Genomic DNA, 23,275 nt, shown 5'->3' on the forward strand with positions numbered 1-23,275 from the left:
TTGTCAAATTATTATTGCTACAAATCTGTATGGAATATGCATCTAGTATCCTGGTATGAGAACTTTGTGTAAAATGCCCCCGGCTCAATGTTACCACTAATTTCTATTTTGTAAAGGGCTAGTTCCGGTTTGTTGCTTCCGGAAATCTCGCGTAAGAGAGGTCGTCGTCAAATACAATGCAAAAATATGAGAAGCTCGAGAAAATTGGAGAAGGTTCGTTATCATATTTATTCAGATTGCTTCTTGAAATCAAAGACGTTTCAGTCTTTGTTGATCAGCTGATCCGGACTTTTGTGGAAGCACAAGCACCTGCTGACACCAGACGTCAAACGCGAAGTGGAAGTCGGACATTAACAGCATCTTGAAATGTTCTCTGTTGCCACTGGAAAAGATCTCTTGCTTAAAATGTGGGCAGATTGCTGCCTTCTGTCAGAATATCTACAACTTATGAATAGTGTGAAAAGTGTTTCATAAAAGAAATCGCACTCCAAAACCTGCCTGTAGGCTGTACTTGTATGCTACGCCTCATTACGGTCGCGCCTAGTTATTGGCAAAAGCTACGCATTTTTAGCTTTTACAAAAGCATATTATACAAACCTTTATTTTTGTAATTCAGTTATCAAATAAGTGGCATAACAGTGGTATATTAATATTGGTATATTATGTTTTATGAAAAATGTGTCTTCAAAGAATATATTACACCATTTAAAACAAATAGGGGTATTCTGACTCTCCCTTGAGGTGACTGACTGTCAAATTAATTGTTAGTAATGACTAACATTACACACTATTTTAATGGATGGGGTTATTTTTCATACCCAGAAGAATATACATATACTCCATCAATGTTCATGGATGATGAATCTGTTGTGAGTGTGACTCCTGTGAGTACCTTGAGGTTTTGCTTGCTGCTACTATAGCCTGTGCAGTAATGCAGCAGAAATTGGTATCATGATACATATGAAATTGTGACATGGATATCATGATACATATCATATATAGTGGTGATGCAGGATTTGTTTGTAAAATCCATGCAGCAATTTCCTTCTTTTCAGGAACATATGGAACAGTTTTCAAAGCAAAGAACAGAGAAACCCATGAAATAGTTGCCTTGAAGAGAGTTCGTCTTGATGATGATGATGAGGTTAGCCTCAGATCAGTTCATTGATATCACTGCATCTCTTTAGTACACCATTGGCATCACTAATAGACTCTACATAACAACGACTCAATTCCAAAATAAATAATGGCAACCAGACCAAAAATTATGTTTAACAAAGAGTATCTAGATAAAATGAAAATAAGTACAGTTGTTTTACGATCAGTATAAGAGCTCAAGAAAATTTGGTACTTTTTTTGCACAGGGTGTTCCAAGTTCAGCTTTGCGGGAAATCTGCCTGCTGAAAGAGCTGAAGCACAAGAATATTGTGAGGTGGGTAGATGTTAATAACAGAGTGTGTGAATTAAAACAGTCATGTATTCTACTTTTCAAGCTTTTGACCATATGATTATGACATGAAAGGATCCCTCAACTGGCAAGTGGTAAAGAAGGCACTTGCCTCTCCTCGCACACAACAACACAGTCAGAAGAGCTTGTCTTCATCTGACCATCCCTCCCTCTCTGCCAGCTTTTCAAATTTGAGCCTGAATGGTGCCCATGCCTCCTTCCCATCGTAGCTAAGTATATAAGTTTAAGTAAGGATGAGGTTATGCGAGGCCTTGCCTGATCCACTGGGCGAGGTCCCTGGTTCCACCGTCCCCTATGCATGCCTTGATTCATCATCTTGGTGGTGTTGTATCCTGCGTCGGGGTTCACGCCTCTTATTTCATTGGCCAAGTTCATCCTGTAGAGGTTCTGTCATGTCCCCGAGCCTCTCATCCTACAATGCCTGCCCTAACCTCGAATCCCGGTTGGGCATGCACACTCTTGACCCCGGTGCCACTCCTGATGGTGTGGCTGAGACCAACCTTCTAGCATTCCATTCATTTATCACTCGGCGCTGCACGTTTGCACCTGTGTGATCTGCATTGGTCTTCATGTGGACATCTTGCGACCGAGCATCCCTCCGCAGCTGTTGGTCTTGCTCTGAGGCAGAGTTGGAGTTAGGGGCGCCTGTCCAGCCTGACTATCCCCCTCACTTCAGAGTGCATTGTAATTGCTCCAGTGATATGAGCCATCCCTGGCATACACGACTCTGACAGTACCATAGAAAGGGGGTCTGGGGCTGTGTAGTCACCCTTTCCAAAGTAACTTCTGATCTTTTCTGTGACCTGGCAATGGTTGACATATGTGCCATACTGTCCTCATTTCTAGCTAGGTTCTTTTGGTTCCATTGGGAACTCTTCTGTTCAATACCCTCCAGAATTTTCCTTTCACCACTCTGGTATGGTCCTTACATGGTCTCTATCGTTTGTGTTGCATTCTCTTCACTTCTCTGGTTCAGTCCCTCCATGGCCTCCATCATTTTCACCGTCATCCCTTTGAGTTCTTCACATAGTACATTCGCAAACCATGTAAGGCTGCCGCCCCCCACTCTGACCTCTGCCAGGGTATAGTCCCTGCTATCAGAGCTCTTGCTTTCAGTCCCCCAGGGTAACCCATCTGGGTTAGCTACCTCTGTCCACTATGAACCCTCACCTGTTGCCCCATGCTGATGGTAGGGGGGCATGCCATTTCTCATTAATTTGGAAGTCCAATACTGACAGTATGTCATCCTCACCCAGGAAGTCTTCCATGGCATCAACATCCTCCACATTGTAGCCTTGTCCCCTTATGGCTGTCAGTGTGCTACCTGGTTGTTGGAGAGCCCATTATTCTTCAGGTTCTCTGGCAGATCGAGGTTCACTCTTATTTTTGGTGACAACATGGTGATGACTGAGAACATAGGATTATTTCACACTTAAAAAGAGAACACTTACATCAGACATGTCAAAAAGCCACAGATGTAAGAACATACTATCATCAATACCAGAAGCTGTCAACAAGCCATTAAACCTCAGAGCATACCAGCATCTGTTAGGTTTACTGATATTGGCGCAGGATTTTACAAGCAGAGGAAGACTGCAGTTAAGACAGTTACAGCATTTCCTGATAAAACATCTTGACAATACTCAGAACCTCAACCTACCACAACATCTGAAGCAATACCTGTTGTGATGGTTGCTGAGATAGAATGTTTGCGGCGGAACTTATTTGAAAGTGCTTGTGTATAATCATCATCTCTACGTAGATACATCTAAATCCACAAAATCTGCAAAGATTACTTCTCATGCTCAGTATAAGAAGGTGGTCCCCTGTCAGATGCAACAAAGACTCAATATGCAGCTGTGAGAAGAATTCCTAGAGGGTGTATAAGCGAACACTGATACCTGTACAATCTAACAGGGAATCCTGGAGGTGGTTGACCCGCCGCCTTTTCCGCCGCACTATATAAGCAAATAAGCATGAGTCAGGATGAGGAAAAATATGTAATTTTTATGATAAGATTAATAGTTTATACTTATCCTGACTCATGAGATGAATCCCTCCCAACCTTCCCCTTTCACTCAATGCAGGCGTGTGTGGAGGTGATTCTCGTGAAGAGAATGAGGTTTACCATGTGGGTGGTCACATGGTCGGTTTTGGATGGAAAGGGAGAGGCTAAGGTGAGTGATTGTACAGTTACTTCTAGCGAATTTGAAGGGATCCAAGTTTCCTTCGACCATTCAGAGGGAAGGGGAGATAAGCAAATCAGAGTCTGGATAAGTATAAAATATCAATTTTATCATAAAAATTGCATTCTTTTCAAAAGATTACAAGATGGCAGCCTCCATGTACCCATTGCCATATGCACTGAAATATAAACCTGGAAGCTCAAATATGCACTTCATCTCAACCAATGTTGTATGCTCTTGCTTAAAGTTCATTGGGGAGTATTTGTGAGATGAAAATGGCATACTGGATTTCACCTTGACATACGCTAGGGTCAAGTGTACCTCCACTTGCCTATTTCACAGGTTTTTACAGGAAAGATGACCTGCCCGTAAAGTGAATGGTGTCATGTATTGACATGTCAAGAATTTGGTACAGTGAATATTATATAATAATAATAATAATAATAATAATATAATAATAATAATAATAATATATAATATCCTGCTAACACAATGCAGATATTTTTCTGTGCCTGTTCTCCATGTTTGTGCATACTTTATGTACTTTTCTGCTTCATGTAAAACCCTGATCACAAACCAGATATCATGGTTTAACATTATGAATGATGTTTGGCAATACATTTGTATTAACTGACTTCTCTGGAGTTGCTGTGTTTGATGTGTAAGTTGTGATGATGAACCTGTAAATGTTACCAAGGGAGATAACCGTGGCCTATGATCAAACAATCCAGCAACTGAAATTAAGGGTAAACATCTACACAGTTGGGATACTATGAGTTACATCAACCAGTTTAGCAAGCCTGACTTGCTGCTTCTTACAAGAAGCATGGGTTGTTCAAGAGCAAATCTAAGCTGGATCTTCTAATTTCAAAACCCGAACACAAAGCAGTGGGCAGTAAGGTGTCATCTGTGTGCAGATTACATGATGTCCTACACAGTGAGCAGTAAGGTGTCATCTGTATGTTGCAGATTACATGATGTCCTACACAGTGAGCAGTAAGGTGTCATCTATATGTTGCAGATTACATGATGTCCTACACAGTGAGCAGTAAGGTGTCATCTGTATGTTGCAGATTACATGATGTCCTACACAGTGAGAAGAAGCTGACGCTGGTGTTTGAGTACTGTGACCAAGACTTGAAGAAATACTTTGACAGCTGTAATGGGGAGATTGATCCGGACACAGTCAAGGTACTGATATTTAGTGTAGATTCATTTTGGGATTTTAAATCTATTGTCCTCACATAAGTTTGTACTCAATGCAGTAATGATAAAATGTTTATAGGTCCTGCCACCAGTAAAATAAAGTCAAGTGAACAGAGTCATAGTTTTTTTTCTTATGATATGAACTGGGGAATATTAACAGTTTGAGGATTTTTCGCTGAATTTACTGATTCTGTGATGCCCTTTAACAGGTGCAGATATGTCACGTACTCGACTCCCCTGACATTTAAACAACTGGACAGTCTTAAAGTAACAGAGCTCTATATATTAATAGTAACTGAAAGAGGATCTTCATGTTCTGTGTCTGTTTTGTAAACTCCACCCTTCAGCGATACAACTCTTGGTGTATGATTATTGGCTGAGGTTTTCTTGCATTGTCACTATACTGTGTGATCCTTGTCAACAGTCAAATATGCTCAAGTATTTCACCCTTGTGATATCTTAATCCCAGATCATTTCTTGCTTTTCCCCATAATTGAGGAGAAAAGCAAGGATATGTCTGAACTGTTGATACAGAAGTTGTCTCACAAATTTCACCTTCCTTATCCATTCAGAAACAAAGTCACATTCAAACTATGTAATGAGTTAATGTGTACCCAGTATGCAGGAGAACAGATAACAGGGGTTTAATTTATTTGTACCTGATGGAGTTACAAGAGTGTGTTTATATCTGATCATGTGCATTCACAATTCTCCTAAACTATTGGAGGGTGAACTTTATTTGTAAGATATTGAGGGGCTTCTGTTCAATTTTTAGAGCACTGAAGGATTTTATCATATATGTACATGACCAGACTTCAACTAACTTTTAAAATGGATAGCATTCTCAAGTATTTTGTCCTGCTCACTTCTTTCTTGGCTTTAAGGCCTTGAACCAGTTCCATGTGCAAAATTAATTTTGACATTTTCGACCACATCCTTCACTAATGAATCGGTCATTTGTTTTACACAAGTTACATATCAGAAGGGGTGGTAGTCACTTGTCAGTCCAAAACACTGGGTTGAATTCCCAAGATGGTTCCATGGGGTCATTTTTGGTGTCCACGTCCAGTTTTTGCTTAAGTATTGATTAAGGTTCTGTAAACTTATGCACACTAATATATAAATGTCATGTTTACACTATAAAAAGAGTTGAAATCCATAATTGAAATTTATGAATCCTTGAAGGTGATGAAACATGTTGCTGACTTTGTTATGACATCCTACATCTGGTTTATTGGCTGTTTTCAGTCATTCATGTACCAGCTGCTGCGAGGCCTGGCCTTCTGTCACAGCAACAACGTCCTCCATCGAGATCTCAAACCTCAGAACCTGCTCATCAACAAGGTGAAGCACATTCAGTGGTTGCTACCATTTACAGTCATTTTGTCAGGAACAAACTGACTTGTATATTACAAATGAATTTTCAGTTTAGTTGCAGGGTTTCTATGCAAATATATATACAGGTTGTCCGTCAGTATCACATCATCTGGTTGGATTTAACTTGTTATTTTATTCCTCAGAATGGGGAGCTGAAGTTGGCAGATTTTGGTTTGGCAAGAGCATTTGGAATTCCAGTTCGATTCTACTCAGCAGAGGTAGGACCAGTCTTCAGTATACAGTAGCTACTCCTTCACTAAATATTGCGTGTCTAACAGCAAGAGATATCAGGGTTAGAGATGGTCTTCAAGAACCCATGGTTGTCACAAGAAATGATTAATGGGATTTACGGTCCAACTAGCTGTCTTGGTTGATGCATGTCATCTTATCTCAACTGCACCCGTGAAGATTGGGATTAGAATTGGTCTTAAGTAACCAATGCCAATTGTAAGAGGTGACTTACGGAATCAGATGGTCAGGCTTGCTGACTTGGTTGACATATGTCATCGTTTCTGAATTCTGTAGATTCGTGCTCATGCTGTTGATCATTGGATTATCTGGATTATTGACAAACCACCATCACATTACTGGAAAATTGCAGAGAGCAGCGTTAAGCAACAAACCAACTTTAATATCAATCACTGGTTAACATTCAGAAGAACATAGCTGGAACATTAAGCAATGAGCAAGCAAGTGGAGATCCTAGTGTACTCATCAAGAACAGGTTTATTTAGATCTTATAAATGCAGTTATCTTTAACACAGTGTTAAACTTCTTTACCCCATCTCTCATTACAACCAATGAAGATCCAGGCTTGCTGACTTGGTTGACACATGGCATTGTATGCAAGATGTGTAATTTGATGCTCATGATGTTGATCACTGGATTATCTGGTCCAGATTTGATTATTTACTAACGGCTGCCACATAGCTGGAATATTGCTGAGCATGGTTTTAAACAACACACCAGCATTCATTGAACTCTGCTGTCATTTCATCTGTTGTCTTCGCACACTGTTCTGACCTATCCACTGACTGATGGGTTCAAACTGATTCTCTCATTGGTCAACTCCAGGTTGTCACCTTGTGGTACCGTCCACCAGATGTACTATTCGGGGCCAAGATGTATTCAACATCAATCGACATGTGGTCTGCGGGATGTATTTTTGCAGGTCAGTAGATTTGGTGCTGATGGTCACTTATGTGGAAGTTGTCAGAAACTTTGACCCTGTGCACTGTTTGTCTGACAGCATGATCCAGAAAAAAGTCCTCTGTTATGAATAGAGCCTTCATGAACATTTCACTGTTCTGTGAAATAAGATAAACTGCTGTTTGTCAATACTGTCTTCTGCAGATAGAGTTTTCCTCTTGTTATATATTATGTTTCAGTATTTCTATGTTTTTGTGAAGACATTATTTCAAGAAACTTTCTCCTCATGTTCCCAGCTTCACTCCTTTCTATGACAGATATCATCTTCTACTGTTTGCATTTAGAATTGCAAGGATATTTCTTATATGACTGCATTTGTGAAGCTGGCAGATTCATACAATCAGTATCACTGGTTTTCAGAGTTGGCTAATGCAGGTCGGCCACTGTTTCCGGGAAATGATGACGAAGATCAACTGAAGAGGATCTTCAAGTATCCTTATGACAGAAAGATGGTTTGCAAAAGAGAAAGCATTCTGTTACAGTTGGGAGATAAACCTACTGAAACTAAGGGAAGTCTGTGGATTTGATGCCTCTGACTGCACGTCACTCTGAGTGGAATATGTAGCTTTAATTATCTTACACTGTGAATTGTATCTTATGTAGGAGGGTTATGATTATTAATTAATAGTACATATAAGAAGCATTTGCCTAGCGTGTTCAGTGTGTAACTGAAAATGTCTCTGATAGGTCCATAGTACATTGTAGTCTGCTGAATGTGACATGTTGTGGAATATGCAATCCTTGACCTTGACCTAGATTACTGGGAACACCAACAGAAGAAACATGGCCACAGATGACCCAGCTGCCTAACTACAGAGTAGGGAAATTATAGGAAATTGATACAGAAACAATAGGGATATGATACGGATAAGATAGAGAGATAACAGTTATATGATAGGGATTTAACTAGTAAACAACAATTGCATTGCACGTCTGCTGACAGTTCCTAGTATGGGTCCAGATGGGTGTACAGTTCATACACCTGGGCAGATCTGCCTGCATTGTTTCGTAGTCTTTGGCTATTGACCGATAAGAGTTGACAAATGTAAGGTAAGAGTAGTAATGGTTAGTTTTGTTTGTGACAAGTTACCCTGATGTCCTGTCATGCATGTTGTCATGTACTGACAGACACCATGCAGATTTGAGATACAATTACTTCAAATTAAACTTTGTACCATTGTGAATAACCTCATTGCTTGTTATACTGAAAATGAATGAAAATGAATAACCTAGGTTTGAAGAAAAATTCTTCTACATAACTGGCATTATTCCCTGACAGTAACTCACAGGAAATGGAGCGCTGTATTATTATTGCCTGTGTAAGGAATGGAGTATTGTATAGTTTTACTCTGTGTAAACTAAACCTTGTATTCTTGCAGCCCTTCCCAATGTATCATGTCTCCACCACGTGGCAACAAGTCGTCCCCAAACTGAATGCTAAAGGCCGTGACCTTTTACAGGTAAGTTAGTAAATCACTTCAGTCAGCCTTTCCTCACTGTGTCAGAGACTACCAACATTGTCCACCTGTTTTTGGAATGTAAAACAAGGTCCACATGATGATCACTAAGAAGCATCCTTAAATGTGTCTACACATTCTTAATTTGAAAATTAATTATTATCCACCGCAGTGCGTCTGTCCATGCACATATATCTTTTCCAGAGCAGAACTTTAAAACGTTCAACATTTCTTCACCAAGCTAGGCTTATTTTTTGACATTTCCATGGCAACAAGGTTGACTTCAACTGAAATAGGTGGTAGTGCTCTTTTCTGGAGCAGAACTCTAAAACCATTCCCTATTTCTTCACCATACCTGGCACATAGATTGGTCTAGTGGTGTGCTGGTACCTTTTGATAGTTTTGGAACTGTGAATAATATATCTTTGGCATTTCCATGGCAACAAGTTTGACTTAGGCTGAAATTATTGGAAGTACTCTACTTCAGAGCAGAACTCTAAAACCATTCAATGTTTCTTCACTAAACTAGGCACATAGATAGATCTGGTGGTGTAATGGTGCCTTTTGGTATTTCTGGAATTCTGAGTAAAATATTCTTGGCATGATTTTCTTTTGTATACTCACTCATTGTTATGGGGGTCATCGGTAAAACTACCAATGATTTGATATTAGTTTCAAGAAACACATACATGTATTATAGATTGACAGGGTTAACCATTTTGATTTGTCCACAGTGTCTGCTGGTGTGCAACCCGGCTGGCCGGATATCTGCCGAGGAAGGCCTTCTACACAGCTACTTCGCCGATCTGAGCCCAGCCATCAAACAGGGATGAACATTGACTGTGTCGTTTGTAGTTAATAACAGATGAACATCAGTGTTTCAATTGGAATACAGGGATGAATTCTCTGCAATTGGATTCCTCATGGAATAATGGGGCGATTTCCTTATGCTACTCACATGTGATGTTGTGTGACTTTGCTCGTGGTAGGGTAATGAGAGGGACTCGTACCATGTATGATAAACATATCAGTTGTAATAGATGAGGTTTCACTTGTTTCCTAATTACTGACAAATAATGAAACGCACAATTTACACTACATAATCTTTTGGAAGGGATGGCTAAGAGATGGCACAGAGCGTGAATCTCTGCACAGAATGGCATTCCCAAAATGTGACAGGATCTGCTGTTCATTGGGATGACTTAATGGCTGTGGCCGTGATCATTGGTCTGTTAGCAGCATAGCAGTGTGTTCAGTCTCAGCTGAGTGAGTGCTGAGTATCTTTGACCTTGACAGATTGACTTTCATGCCAAGTGGCACAGTTCAGTAAGTGAGTGAGTGAATCACAGTGAGTGCCTGTGGGTGAGTATATGGGTGAATGACTGTTTGAGTGATTGTTTTAGTGAGTGAGTGAGTGAGTGAGTGAGCTTTTAGAGCTCCTTCAGAAAAGCCTAAACCGAAGAAGGCTTCCTACATTTAACATTTTACTGAAATCTTGAAGCAGACCTGGAAAGATGATTCTCTTTTGAGCAAAAAAAACAATTTATCAATTGGAATGATTCACTGTGTTCAATGTATTTATGTGTTAGTGTTTTGTAGTGGATGGATGTTTCATCATGTTCAGTGCTCACTATTATTTTCAATTTTCATTGACCATTTTCAGGTGTCTAGTCACCACATGCTATTAGAAATAAATGAATATTGATTGTTTTGAATCAAAAATATGTAATAAATCAACAGAAAAACTCTTTTTCGAAATCCCATTATCAGTCCCTTGTTTTTATATTGAGGCAGTATGGATCACACAAGAGGTGTGAGATACTGAAACAATCAAGATTCTTGGTTTTACTAAGTGAGAGGGGAGGTAGGCAGGTTGCCTGGCTACGATTAGGAACATAGGTCCATGTTTCGCAATGTGTGTCAGAATGGTCTGTCTCCCAAGGCATCCTTTGATATAAGATTGAGATATTCAATCATGAATAATTCTACAGTATATGTCGAAATGACATAGCATTGCAGTGAGTAGATGTTAATTAAGTCACTGTGTGTTTTCAAAAAACCTCTTGAAGCCAGCCCACGAAATAACTTGGTCATTTTAATGAAGTATTTCATGAAGTTTCGCCTTGTACAAATAATGCTTTGTGTTATTTGAAGATCAAGGCAGCAGTTCTTACACAGATAACGCAGAAGCTGAACATGGCATGTATTGCCATTTGGCAAACATAACTGTTGATTGACATTAAACCCATCTCAAGCAAAGATGAAGTTGAGGTAGCCAGGTTTCACTGTTGAATGTTATTTATTGTGACATAAAACTGAAATTTTTGTTATGTTTGTTGTATTTGTGAAAGAGAGACTGTTGTCCCAAAGCCATGTTCAAGGCAGACTTTGGACCAGAAGATTGGAAGTTGCTGTACATTGGAACCTCTGTATTGTCACTGGAAATAATTAAATGAAATTTTGTTCATTATTGAAAAAATATGTGTGATAAAAAGGTACAAAAAATACAGTGTTTATATCCAACTTTTAAAACAAAAGAAATTTGTGAAACAGCATGCAGGAACAGAAATTGCCTCTCTGAGGCAAGTTTCTGTATTCGGCTTTTACCATGTGTTCCAGTAGGTATTTTCAGTGATCAGTTGCCTTTGCACGTGTTTGAGATAGATGCCAGCCTTCTGGGAAGATGCATTCACCTCTTCACAAACATGTAGCATCATCACTGTTTGGTAATGATTCATAAATACATGCTCTTTAAATACAGTCAGATTTCCTCATTCAATTCTACTTTAAGCAGAGATTTCTTTTGAAGAAAGAACAAGTTTTGTGGCTATTATATTTATTCTTATCTTTTTTTATGTTTCAAACATACTTTTCATGAATGTTGGTCAGAAGTTGTATAATATCTGGACTGAGTGAAGGTTTGTGTTCCTCTTATTGTGTATGTGGATAGACATGAAACTGAGATGTGATGTTGTACATTTGATATACCTGTACACAGTGGATGTTTGTCAGTTGTATTGTATTATTGTATGATAAACATGCGATGTGAAGGATGGTGTTTGTTTTGATTCATGGATAAAAGGACCTGTGGAGTTTCCAGTTAGAAGTAGTCTTCTGTAGCCCATGCTTGCTCTAACAGGTGACTCGCTGGACCAGGTGGTCACTCACTCACTTGGCCCTCACATGCCATCGCATCCTTCATTTTGCATAAATCGATGCTTGTGCTATTGATCACTTGATTGTGTGAGAGACACACATTGTCACATCCATCGTATTGCTTAGATGTATGTTTATGCTGGTGATCATTTGCATAGTCAGGTTGACATAATGTCATATTCATATCATTTCTTAGATCTAATGCTCATACTGTTGATCACTGGATTGTCTGGTCCAGGCTTGATTGTTTATAGACCATCGCCATATAGCTGGAATATTGCTGAGTGGGTGTTAAACAACAGTGAAGTAACTGTGGATAGTCAGCTGGGTTGTGGAGTCAGCTTAGTCTCCCAGCTTGAAAGTGATAGTGTATGTGGCAGGAATGACGTGAACTAGTCCGTGTGTTTACTTCAACTGAAGTTTGATCTCAAAGGATAAGGACAGATATGTACGAAGTGATGGCGAAGTGTTGATGGTGGACTTTGAAGTCATTAAAACGCGATTTTTACATTCATACTTTCCATACTCACAAATGATGTTGAATGTATGTGAGCACAAATCAAGGCTCCTTTCAAAGGCTCTGTTCAAATTTATCGCACCCTGTGAGTAAGACTTTGTAAAATCTTTATGACAAAGATACCAATTTGAAAATGAAGTTTAATGCAGTGTGATATTAACTTGATGTCATTATTTGAAGATGCCTTCGTTTTCCTTACATTGATCACGTGCAAGCACTCACAAACTCACTCACAACTAACTTTAGGCAAGCTACCTCTGCAGATTTCTGATACCATCTCTGATTTTCATCACCAGCTTATACAATATCAAACGTGTGCAGCCTCACACGTCCGCGATTTAACGCAAAGTCAATGGTGAATGTTTTCTTCTCGTTCACTTTTAACTTTTTTTCGAGCTAAGAAACTAAATAACGTTTGTGTTGTCACAGTGGACTGTATTAAACTTTACGACATATCTGAATATTGACAGTGTATATTTTAAACAAGTGACGATTGGAGTGAATTGTCGTGAGTGATTTTGTAATTTGCTTCCTCTGTTAATTTAACAAATATTGGGCTTTCATCAAAAAGGGACACCGTCAAAATGCTTTAGGATAAGGCTTGGGGTATACTCTAACATATAACCAAGATGAAAAGGTTGGTGAGTCGATATATAAAAAGATTTTGAAAAAACGACACTTGTTGTTTCCCTGCCTTGTGCCCGGTGATGTGGAGATTAAAACAAGAAATAGTCGTCTCAGAGTCAGGATACACCGTTATCGATCAACATTTACATGTCACGATTGGTGTATTTGACATTTAATATCAATTTTTTTACAAGACAGAGGATGTTCATTTTCAGTATTTTTGTCACAATTTTTCATGACCTAAGAATGTTTCTGTTACTGAGACCGAGCGACGTTTTAGTCACCAAAATTCCAGCAATCTTTTCTTTCGGTGGCTGATTCATCATTTATTGAAGAAGAATTTAACGTCACCTCTGCATAATTTTAGCCATATAGTGACAAGAAATGTTGTACATACATACTAGTGAGTGAGTTAAGATTTATCGTCACAAGCATTAACAATAAATATAAGTAGTTAAAAAGAGTCATCGGCGGAGTGTAAAACAACCAGAGTATCACGAAAAAAGTTAAACCTAGCTACCATGAGCTTTAAAAGAAGAAAACTCTTTCAGACAATGCAAAGTAAAAATTGACTATAGATCGCCAAGAACTGAAGGTAGACCACCATATCACCATACTAGCGGCCATGGGGATTTACAGTGCCTCTGCTGCTTGCATTTACCGAGGTCAACGATCCGATTTCTCTGATATGTGAAACCCTTTCATGACAGCATTGTTAAATAGCCTATTAAACCTCTAACAAACAACTTCACATTCTTTACTACCAATTACACCAGCACAGTTAAGTGAGAGAGTTGTCCTCAGCACTTCTTTAAACACACCTGTGAAGATCCGTATTAGAATTGGACTTCAGCAACCAGTTTTATGTGTGGCACTTCAGTAACTGCCATGAAGAACTTGTATCAAAATGACAAAGTAGGTGATATAATTCGCATTCACACTCAAACTCATTATCACTTAAGTCCCGTGTGTTAAATGAGGCGTCCTCACTCAGTATGTGACAATATTTCAATACCTATTTTGCATACCTCGCTTGAGTATAAGTGATGGATGGGATCATGAATGTTTCACACATTCAGCACTAATAATACTCACTTGGAGTCAAGTTTCCCAACCACGATCAATCGAACATTTTCATTCGCATCAGTAATCTCCGAGAAAAACCATCCGTAGACATATTTAATTTGACACCTTCAAATTAGACACACATCAATTCATACAACACAATTAACGCTCAGAAATCATAAAATTTTGCTTCATCACACAAATGTAACTATCTAGAATGAATACTGAATAATTTAATCTTTTCAACTAACAAAACCCTTTTAACCGGCTCCGAGTGTGTACATTGTGGGATTAATCCACGCACAAACATCGAGGACCTAGGCACTGGTTAACATATGTCTAACTACGGAAACGTTAAATTTGAAAATTACTGACAGTATTTTGAAGTTAGAAAATATTTAATCCACTTATATGCGACGGTGGTCTTCTGTAGCTAAATGTTGATTGTCCTTTCTTACTGTAGTCACCCAAATTGTGCTGACCATATCGTAAAGACATTCTTATGAATATATAATAGACAACAGAGACTGAACATAGCATAAAATGTGGCACAAAATTTTTTAAAGAAAGGCAATTAAAATGTCTTCAACACGTGTACCTAAAATTACTAGGTGACTGCAGTAAGTCTTATTGAAAACCTGATCAAAGAATGTTGATACAAAAGTCGTAAGACGCCCTTTGAATCTTTGTGAATGTAGATGTTAATTGATCGTACTTCACGAGTAAATGTAAACACAAATGCTTGAACCGGTAGAATAAGGAATGGTGACTTATCATAACTGAGTGAGTCAGGGAGTTTTACACCGTGAGTGAGTGAGTTAATATTTAACGTCACATAGGCAATATTTCAGCCATATCCTGACGAGAACATTTAACACTGAAATGGAATTTATGTATATCATAAAAACCTGTCAACGAAGGACAGTAAAACAACTAGAATATCACAAATGGAATTAAAACTAGCGTGAAAAGTTAAAACTAATATCACTATTCGGGCAATACAATATAAAAACAGGCTGTGGACTGCCAACAACTGAAGGTAAATCACCTTACTAGGGACCATGGGAACTTACATTACCTTTGCTTCCTGCATGGGCCCTTGCTGGATTTACACCATCCCTTCAGATGTTAGCTATTTAGTCACATCCAGTCACAAATTAAAAATGCACATATACTACGATTAAAAACAGTGGAATATTTTGGGACTTATGTACCCTCTCAGGAGCACAATAATTTTACAATAATTCAATCCCCTTTGAGGGTGCAGCCACCAACAATTCAAGTTACTAATTCAAACTACCAGTCATCAAAATACATCTATTTACAGAAACATATTATTCGAAATTATTCGAAATTCAACCCAAAATCATGAAAATGCAACCATCTACAGAACATAATAATCAAAATTTAGTCATGAAATCAATTTCTTTTCAGAAAAGAACCTGTGTTAAAGACATTGTACCTATGTGTGAAATCGGAGCCAGGTCTCCGTTGTGACTAACAAACGCTTTGCCCACTCGGCTACCCCACCGCCCTTCTTGTGATCTTGTGGAATGTGTTTTATCACATTCAGTCGTTATATCGGAATATGAAGAAGGAGGCGATTTTTCTATAATTCCCGTCAGTTAATCAAAGGAATAGACTGTTTTATAATTATTAAGCAGTAGCTGATTTTCGGTGTTTGTGAAGTTTTGTCTGGGACAGTTGCCATCCGGGACAATTGCAACCCAGGACAATTACCAAGCTGGCAAAAATTCAGTTACTTTACCACATTTATTGAGTTTGACATGGCTATTCATTATAAATCTTGCACATTAATCTAAAATATTTAAGGCCAGACACTATCAAAATACAATTGTTATAAATTGAGCACTAACAAATAAACTCCCAACGATACTTTTCATGTACACATGAATATAACGCATTTCTTAAAGTCTGGGTGTTGTGGGCTTCACTGCGTAGCATGTCTACTCACATTTTGTTTCTGTAGTCAGTCGCAGCTGCTTGTCGTTTTTCCTGGCAGTCTGTGTCTTGCTACCAGGATCGAGCAACATTTGTCCGTGACAATACCTCTGTGGTAATTGTCCTGCTCTTGGTCAAATTGCCTTGTTTTGTCATTATGACATTCTTAGTTGTAAATACAAAGAGAGAAATAGAAGTAATAGAGCCCCTTGGTGCTAATGATGCCTCCTTTGTTCCCAAACATCCTACCTCTCAAATTTAACAATGGCGGTATTTTATCAGCGATGCGCTCCAGGATTGCTCAATAAACTTCAGATAGCAAATCGTTGATCTTATCGTACTAAGTCAAAGAAATTCTATCTACGCGGTACCACTACCACCTTTCCAGTTATTATGGCTACTTGAAAACGAGGAAAGACTTTCTTTATGTGTACTTAAGTCATGTTTAATCATACAGGATTGTGATATTTACAGTTTACTTCTTCTCCTCACTGATGCCGCCGCAAACGTCCGATTATTCCATATCCGAGGATTTACCGGTTCCTGAAGCCTTGTTTGAGTGAGTGAGTGAGTTAATATTTTACGTCACATCGGCAATATCTCAGCCATATCGTGACGAGAACATTTGAATTAAATATATACATGTGGAAAAATCTGTCAACGAAGGACAGTAAAACAACTAGAATATCACAATTTTAATTAAAACTAGCATGGAAAGTTAAAACTAATAGCACTATTTAGACAATACAATATAAAAACATACTATAGATCGCCAACAACACACTAGGGACCATGGGGACTTACAGTACCTTTGCTACCTACATGGACCCTAGTTGGATTTACATCATCCCCTCAGCTGCTGGCGATTGTACGAAATGTTAGCCAAAATTAAAAGAACATGAATACTACGATTCAAAACCTGGTAGACTTAAATTTACTGTGAATGTTTGTGGACTTACGTACCCTCTCAGGGTAATTTTACAATACTTCAACCCCCTTTGAGGGTACAGCCAGCAACAATTCAAGTTACTAATTCAAACTACCAATCATTAAAATACATCTATTTACAGAAACATATTATTCAAAATTCAACCAAAAAATCAATTTCTTTAAAAAAACCTATAATAAAATGAGAATTAACATTGGTAAAAAGATCCTTCATTGTTTTTACTGTAAAATACTTATCCCTTGTGATGGAGAATTCAACACAGTCAAGCAGAATATGCTTGACCGTGACTCTCTCATCACAAGGGAAGCAAAATGGAGGATCTTCACCTTGCAACAGGTATGCATGAGTATATCTAGTGTGGCCAATACGACATAGTCGCAGTATGACCTCTTCAAATCTGGACTGACAACCCAAGTGGGTATAACCAATGTAAGGTTTTATCTCATGTAATTTATTTATACCCACTTGGGTGTCCCACTTCTTTTGCATCAGATCACGGATATAAGATCTAATGGTGGTTTTGTAATCACTGTAGGGAATAAGAAGCGGTGTCACAGATTTGTTGAGTGCTGCCTTGGCAGCAAGATCGGCCATTGTGTTACCAGAAATGCCTATGTGGCTGGGTAACCAACAGAAGACGATGTCGTATTGGCCAGTAGCAAGATTATTATACATTTCAGTAATATCAATTAAAAGTGGATGTTTACATGACACATTTTTAATCGCCTGAAGACATGAAAGAGAATCTGAACAGATTATATATTAATTCTTTGAATGTCATTTAGAAGTGAAAATACATCAGTCGAGTTTGCTGACTGAGGTCTGATGTTCCTTCATTCTGGTGTTGATTGGTCTGGAACATCAGACCTTCATTCTGGTGTTGATTGGTCTGGAACATCAGACCTCAGTCAGCAAACTCGACCAGAAATCGGCCATCTCTGAACACATTCTCGAGAACCCTGGACACTCAATTCGATGGGAGGACACTAGGATACTATCTACCAACAACAACAACTGGCGCCTAAGGAAACTGCAAGAGGCCATCGAGATCCGGAGACAGAAACCAGCCATCAACCGCGACCAAGGAGTGTACCTACCAAGTGCTTGGGACTTATTGATAAATTAATCTCATCTATCTGTGTACATTCTATCTATGTATTCATGTATAGCCAGTCTACCCGAGTACATCCTTACCTACTTGTGTTTGTACATCATCAACCCTCATGTAAACATGCTCACCCCCTATCGTGTGTTATGTACATCATCCTATCATGCGTAATGTATCACCATTGGCTTCCATCCTTATCCCCAATCATGTACATCGTCCTTACCCCGTATCTGTGTTATGTAAACATATCCAATCAACTGTAATGCATTACCATTGGCTTCCATCATTGTTATCATAACTATCGGCTTCCTATCAGTGCTTGTTTATACTGGCTTCCAGCTTTCGTTAACTCATTCCACTTGTTACTTTGTTATTGTTTTACCTGTACATATAAATACACCTCTGTACCCCCTTTCTCAATCACCTGATGAAGGAGTAAGCATTAACTCCGAAACGTTGTGTTCTCACATGAAGAAGTTGATATCCATAAAAAAATCTTCATTCTTAAGATTATATATTGTTTACGTTTAGGGTGTCTTTGAATATATTTAAGAGCTGTGAATATGGTGTTAGCTTCAGCTGTAAAAATAGAACTATTATCTGGTAATCTAGAAGATATTGTTCTGGATCCAATGACAGTGACACAAGCCACTGCGCCACCATCCTTGGACCCATCTGTAAATAAGGATATATAATTGTTATATTTATGTTTTAATTGATTATATTCTTGTTTATACTGTAATTCATTCGTTTCTGATTTTTTTAAAAGTCGTTAATGTTAGGTCAACTTGTGGCCTAACCAACTGCCAAGGAGGAGAAGAAAGAAGACGGAAAGGAGCTATGTTTTCCAGCTCAATGCTGGCAGCAGAAATAAGTGGTTTTATTCTTAAACCAAGAGGCGGAACAAGAGAAGATTTCTTATTGTATAAATCCTCATACAGGGGATTGAAAACACAGTTATATGCAGGGTTGGACTCATTTGAATATAGTTTTGTTACATACTGTAAAGCTAATTTTATACGTCGCTGCTCAAGACATTGGTTCGTCAGCCTCGACATACAGGCTGTCAACAGGTGAAGTTCTAAAGGAGCCAAGACAAAGTCTTAGACCTTGATGATGGACTGAATCTAATAGTTTTAAGTTGCTTTTGCAGGCTCCACCATATACAATGGAGCCATAATCGAGTTTCGAACGCACGAGAGATCGATATAGATGGAGAAGAGTAGCTTGATCCCCTCCCCATTTAGAATTTGAAACCACTTTCAACAAGTCAAGTGCTTTCAGGCATTTAGTTTTGAGTGATTTAATATGAGGTAAAAACGTTAAGTGTGAGTCAAAAATGAGACCCAAGAACTTAGCTTCCTTCACAACTTTAATTGGTGTGCCATCTAGAGACAGATCAGGGTCTTTATGTGGTTTGTATTTACGACAAAAATGTATGCAGTTAGGGTTGGATTTCGAAAATTTAAAGCCGTTTTCAAGACACCATTTATTTATCTTGTTTAAACACAACTGCAATTGTCGTTTAATGGTATGCATATTTTTCCCACGACAAGAAATATTAAAATCATCCACAAATAACGATCCATCAATTGAATCGTTTAAAACTTTTGATAAACTGTTTATCTTTATGCTAAAAAGTGTGACAGTAAAAATACTGCCTTGTGGAACACCCTGATCCTGATTGTAATGATCAGACAGGGTAGAACCCACACGGACCTGAAATTGTCTGTTATTTAAAAAGTTGGCAATAAATTTAGGCAAACGACCTCGGAACCCGAAGTCATGTAAATCTCTTAAAATGCCATATTTCCAAGTAGTGTCATATGCCTTCTCAAGATCAAAAAAGATAGACACAGCGGGTTGGTTGTTTATTAGTGCGTTTTTAACAAATGGTTCCAGTCGCACGAGGTGATCAACAGTACTTCTGTTTTTACCGAAACCACATTGTATATCTGTTATGAGATTATTTGTTTCCAAGTACCAAACAAGTCGATTATTTATCATGCGTTCCATGGTCTTGCAAACACAGCTAGTTAATGAAATCGGACGATAATTGGATGGATCCGTATGATCACGTCCAGGTTTAGGTATTGGTACTACTATGGCGTCACGCCATGAGGGAGGAAAGTCACCCGATGTCCAAATATGATCAAAAATATTCAGGAGAGTTTCTAGGCAGGATTCTGGTAAATGTTTCAGGAGTTGATAATGTATGTTATCAGCTCCTGTAGCAGTGTCATGAGCTTGATCAAGAGCAGTATGGAGTTCATGAAGAGAAAACGTTTCATTATAATCTTCCCCATTATCAGAATTGAAATTAATAGTTTTTTTCTTCTTGTTTTTGATATTGCTGGAATTTTGGTACATAATTTGAAGAGGAAGAATGTTTAGCAAGGGTTTCACCTAGTTTATTAGCAATATCTGATTTATCAGTAAGCAGTTGATCTCCATGTTTAAGATGATGGACAGTAGATGTAGTACCTTTACCTTTGATTTTCTGGACCATGTTCCATACCTTGGACATAGGTGTCCGAGAATTTATTTTGGATACATAATTTTGCCAAGATTGGCGTTTGTTCTGTTTAAAAGTACGCCGTGCTTTAGCATTTAAAATCTTAAATTTATTTAAATTATGCACCATAGGATGGCGACGGAAATAATGTTCTGCTTTTTTCCTTGCCTTCCTAGCTTGTTTGCATTCATCGTTGAACCATGGTTTTCTTATGTGTGGAACTACAGAGGACTTTGGTATACATTTATCAGCTATGGAATTCAGTTCATCAGAAAAGCATCTAATAGCGTCGGTAACGTCAATAAAACTTTCCGGTGTAAGTTTCTCCATACACAGTGTTTCATATAAAGCCCAGTTAGCCTTTTTAAAATTTCGTCTTGATGATGGAGGAACATCGGATGGAGTTACAGCTTTTAATACAGTAGGAAAATGGTCACTTCCACATAGGTCATCGTGGACTGACCATTCGAATTCATTTAGTAGTTCAGAATTTGTCAATGACAAGTCGAGAGCAGAATAGGTCCCTGTACCAGGATGTAAATATGTGCTGGAACCATCATTATAAATACATAAATCATTGTCAGAACAAAAGTCCTCCAACAATTTCCCTTTAGTGTTTATATTTACACTACCCCAGAGTGGGTTGTGCCCATTTAAATCTCCCATTATAATACAGGGTTTCGGGAGTTGGTCATATAGAGCTTGCATATCAGTTTTGGCAAACGTCGAAGACGGCGAAATATAGAGTGAGCATAGAGTAAACGCTACATGTAAAGTAATTCTCACAGCAACAGCCTGCATATTAGTATTTAGTGAAAAAGGGCTTTGAATAACGTTTTGTCTGACTAGAATGGATGATCCGCCAGTGGCCTTATCACCCTGAGGGGAAAAACAATGATATGCATTAAAATGACGAAGGTCAAATATATCTGTTTGTTTTAAATATGTCTCTTGGAGACATAACGCTGAAGGTGAAAAATCTTGGACTAATAGCTGTAATTCATGTAAACTAGTCCTCAATCCTCTGCAGTTCCACTGTACAAAATTATTAGAATAAACTATCTTTTGGGGGGATTTATTGGGGATCTACCCCGCACTTTTTTGGAGGGCGACAAGCTATGTGCCCTAGAATGGACGTTTTTAGAAACGTCCATGTCCTCGAGAGACCTATATTTGTTAAACAATTGTATTTTGTTCAGTGACCCTTTAGGAGCTCTGCCACTTAGTCTTTTCATAGGATCTGGCCTTTTAGGTTTAGTTTTAACAGCTTCTGAAGATTTTGGAGTTGATTGAGAAGAATCATGATCAGAGGATTCTACTGATTGGATCTGAGACGAAAGTGACTCTGGCGTTTGAGTGGATATTGCAGGTGAAAAAATCAGAGGAGCTTCTGATGTTATCCAAGTCAAGTCAGTTTGACAGCTTGCGGTTGATTTTGTACTTGCTTCCGACGATGTTTTAGTAATGGAAGCATAGCTTTCTTTAGGTTCAGAACTTTGGACCAGTTTTTTGGCATCTGCAAAACTAATGTTTCGGGTAAATTTTAGTTTGTTGATTTCCATGTGATACTTCCAGACAGGACATTCTTTGGAAAACGATGAATGGGCACCAGTGCAGTTTGTACATTTCTTAACGTTACTGTCACAATCTTCCGTTGTATGTGTCTTTTCACCACAGTGAGCAAAAACAACAGACAATGTGCAGTAATTAACCCCATGGCCGAACTTTTGGCATTTGAAACATCGAAGAGGGTTTGGAATGTACATTTCAACGTTGATGTTACAGTATCCTGCTTTCAATGATTTTGGAACATTTGGAGAAGAGAAAGAAAACAAATATGTATTTGTGTTGACAGTAGCATCATTTCTACGGGTTGTAAAACGTTTGACAAAAAGGACACCTTGCTCCTTCATCTCTGAGGCGATGTCAAGTTCCGACATGTCAGCAAACAAACGTTCACGGTCCCTGACAATTCCTTTGCTCGTGTTAAGTGTTTTGTGAGCCGAGATCGTAACTGGAATATCGACAAAAGATTTTGTACTCATAAGATTGGTGGCTTGTTGTCTTTTTGCACACTCAACCAGAAGGGCACCGGAACGTAATCGCCTAATGTTTTTAACATCACCAGCGATGCCTTGTATACCTTTAGCTACGGCAAAAGGATTCAACTTTAAAGGGGTCTTGTCAATAGTCTCAACAACAAGAAAACGTGGCCAGTAATCAATTGAGTTGGGCAGTCTGTGGTCAGTTTCAATGGGATCAGTATCAAGTTGACGTTTGCTCTTTTTTTGAGGAGTTTCGTAAGCCATGTTTAGTTAGTTAGATTTCATCATCTGAGCTCCCCACCCACCACGGAGTATCACAAGGACAATGCTGAATGCAAGTGGGTCTCCGACTTGCAGCACCAAGGATACTCAGATGATATACTCTCGCGGAAGAATTAAAAATAACTAATCCACCAGATTGGCCCATG

General features: G+C 38.6%; 1 protein-coding gene across 1 annotated transcript; it reads left to right on the forward strand.

The window, feature by feature from the left end:
- Nucleotides 1–119: 119 nt before the first annotated feature.
- On the forward strand, nt 120–11,953 carry LOC137256157 (cyclin-dependent kinase 5). The gene is made up of 11 exons (XM_067793862.1): nt 120–213; nt 1,056–1,144; nt 1,365–1,432; nt 4,728–4,845; nt 6,109–6,204; nt 6,381–6,455; nt 7,312–7,408; nt 7,807–7,876; nt 8,203–8,263; nt 8,826–8,906; nt 9,638–11,953. The coding sequence occupies exons 1-11, from the start codon at nt 177–179 to the stop codon at nt 9,734–9,736; spliced, it is 891 nt and encodes a 296-aa protein (XP_067649963.1). The 5' UTR covers nt 120–176; the 3' UTR covers nt 9,737–11,953.
- Nucleotides 11,954–23,275: the final 11,322 nt, after the last annotated feature.

Source organism: Haliotis asinina, chromosome 11 (genome assembly GCF_037392515.1).
Source record: "Haliotis asinina isolate JCU_RB_2024 chromosome 11, JCU_Hal_asi_v2, whole genome shotgun sequence".
NCBI classification, from domain to species: domain Eukaryota; kingdom Metazoa; phylum Mollusca; class Gastropoda; order Lepetellida; family Haliotidae; genus Haliotis; species Haliotis asinina.

Bases quoted from the DNA above. Each gene is read 5' to 3' on its own strand.
- LOC137256157 (XM_067793862.1), top strand. From the start codon at position 177: ATGCAAAAATATGAGAAGCTCGAGAAAATTGGAGAAG. The intron at 6,205-6,380 runs GTGAAGCACATT...TTTATTCCTCAG, and splicing joins AGAACCTGCTCATCAACAAG to AATGGGGAGCTGAAGTTGGC. The intron at 7,409-7,806 runs GTCAGTAGATTT...ACTGGTTTTCAG, and splicing joins TGCGGGATGTATTTTTGCAG to AGTTGGCTAATGCAGGTCGG.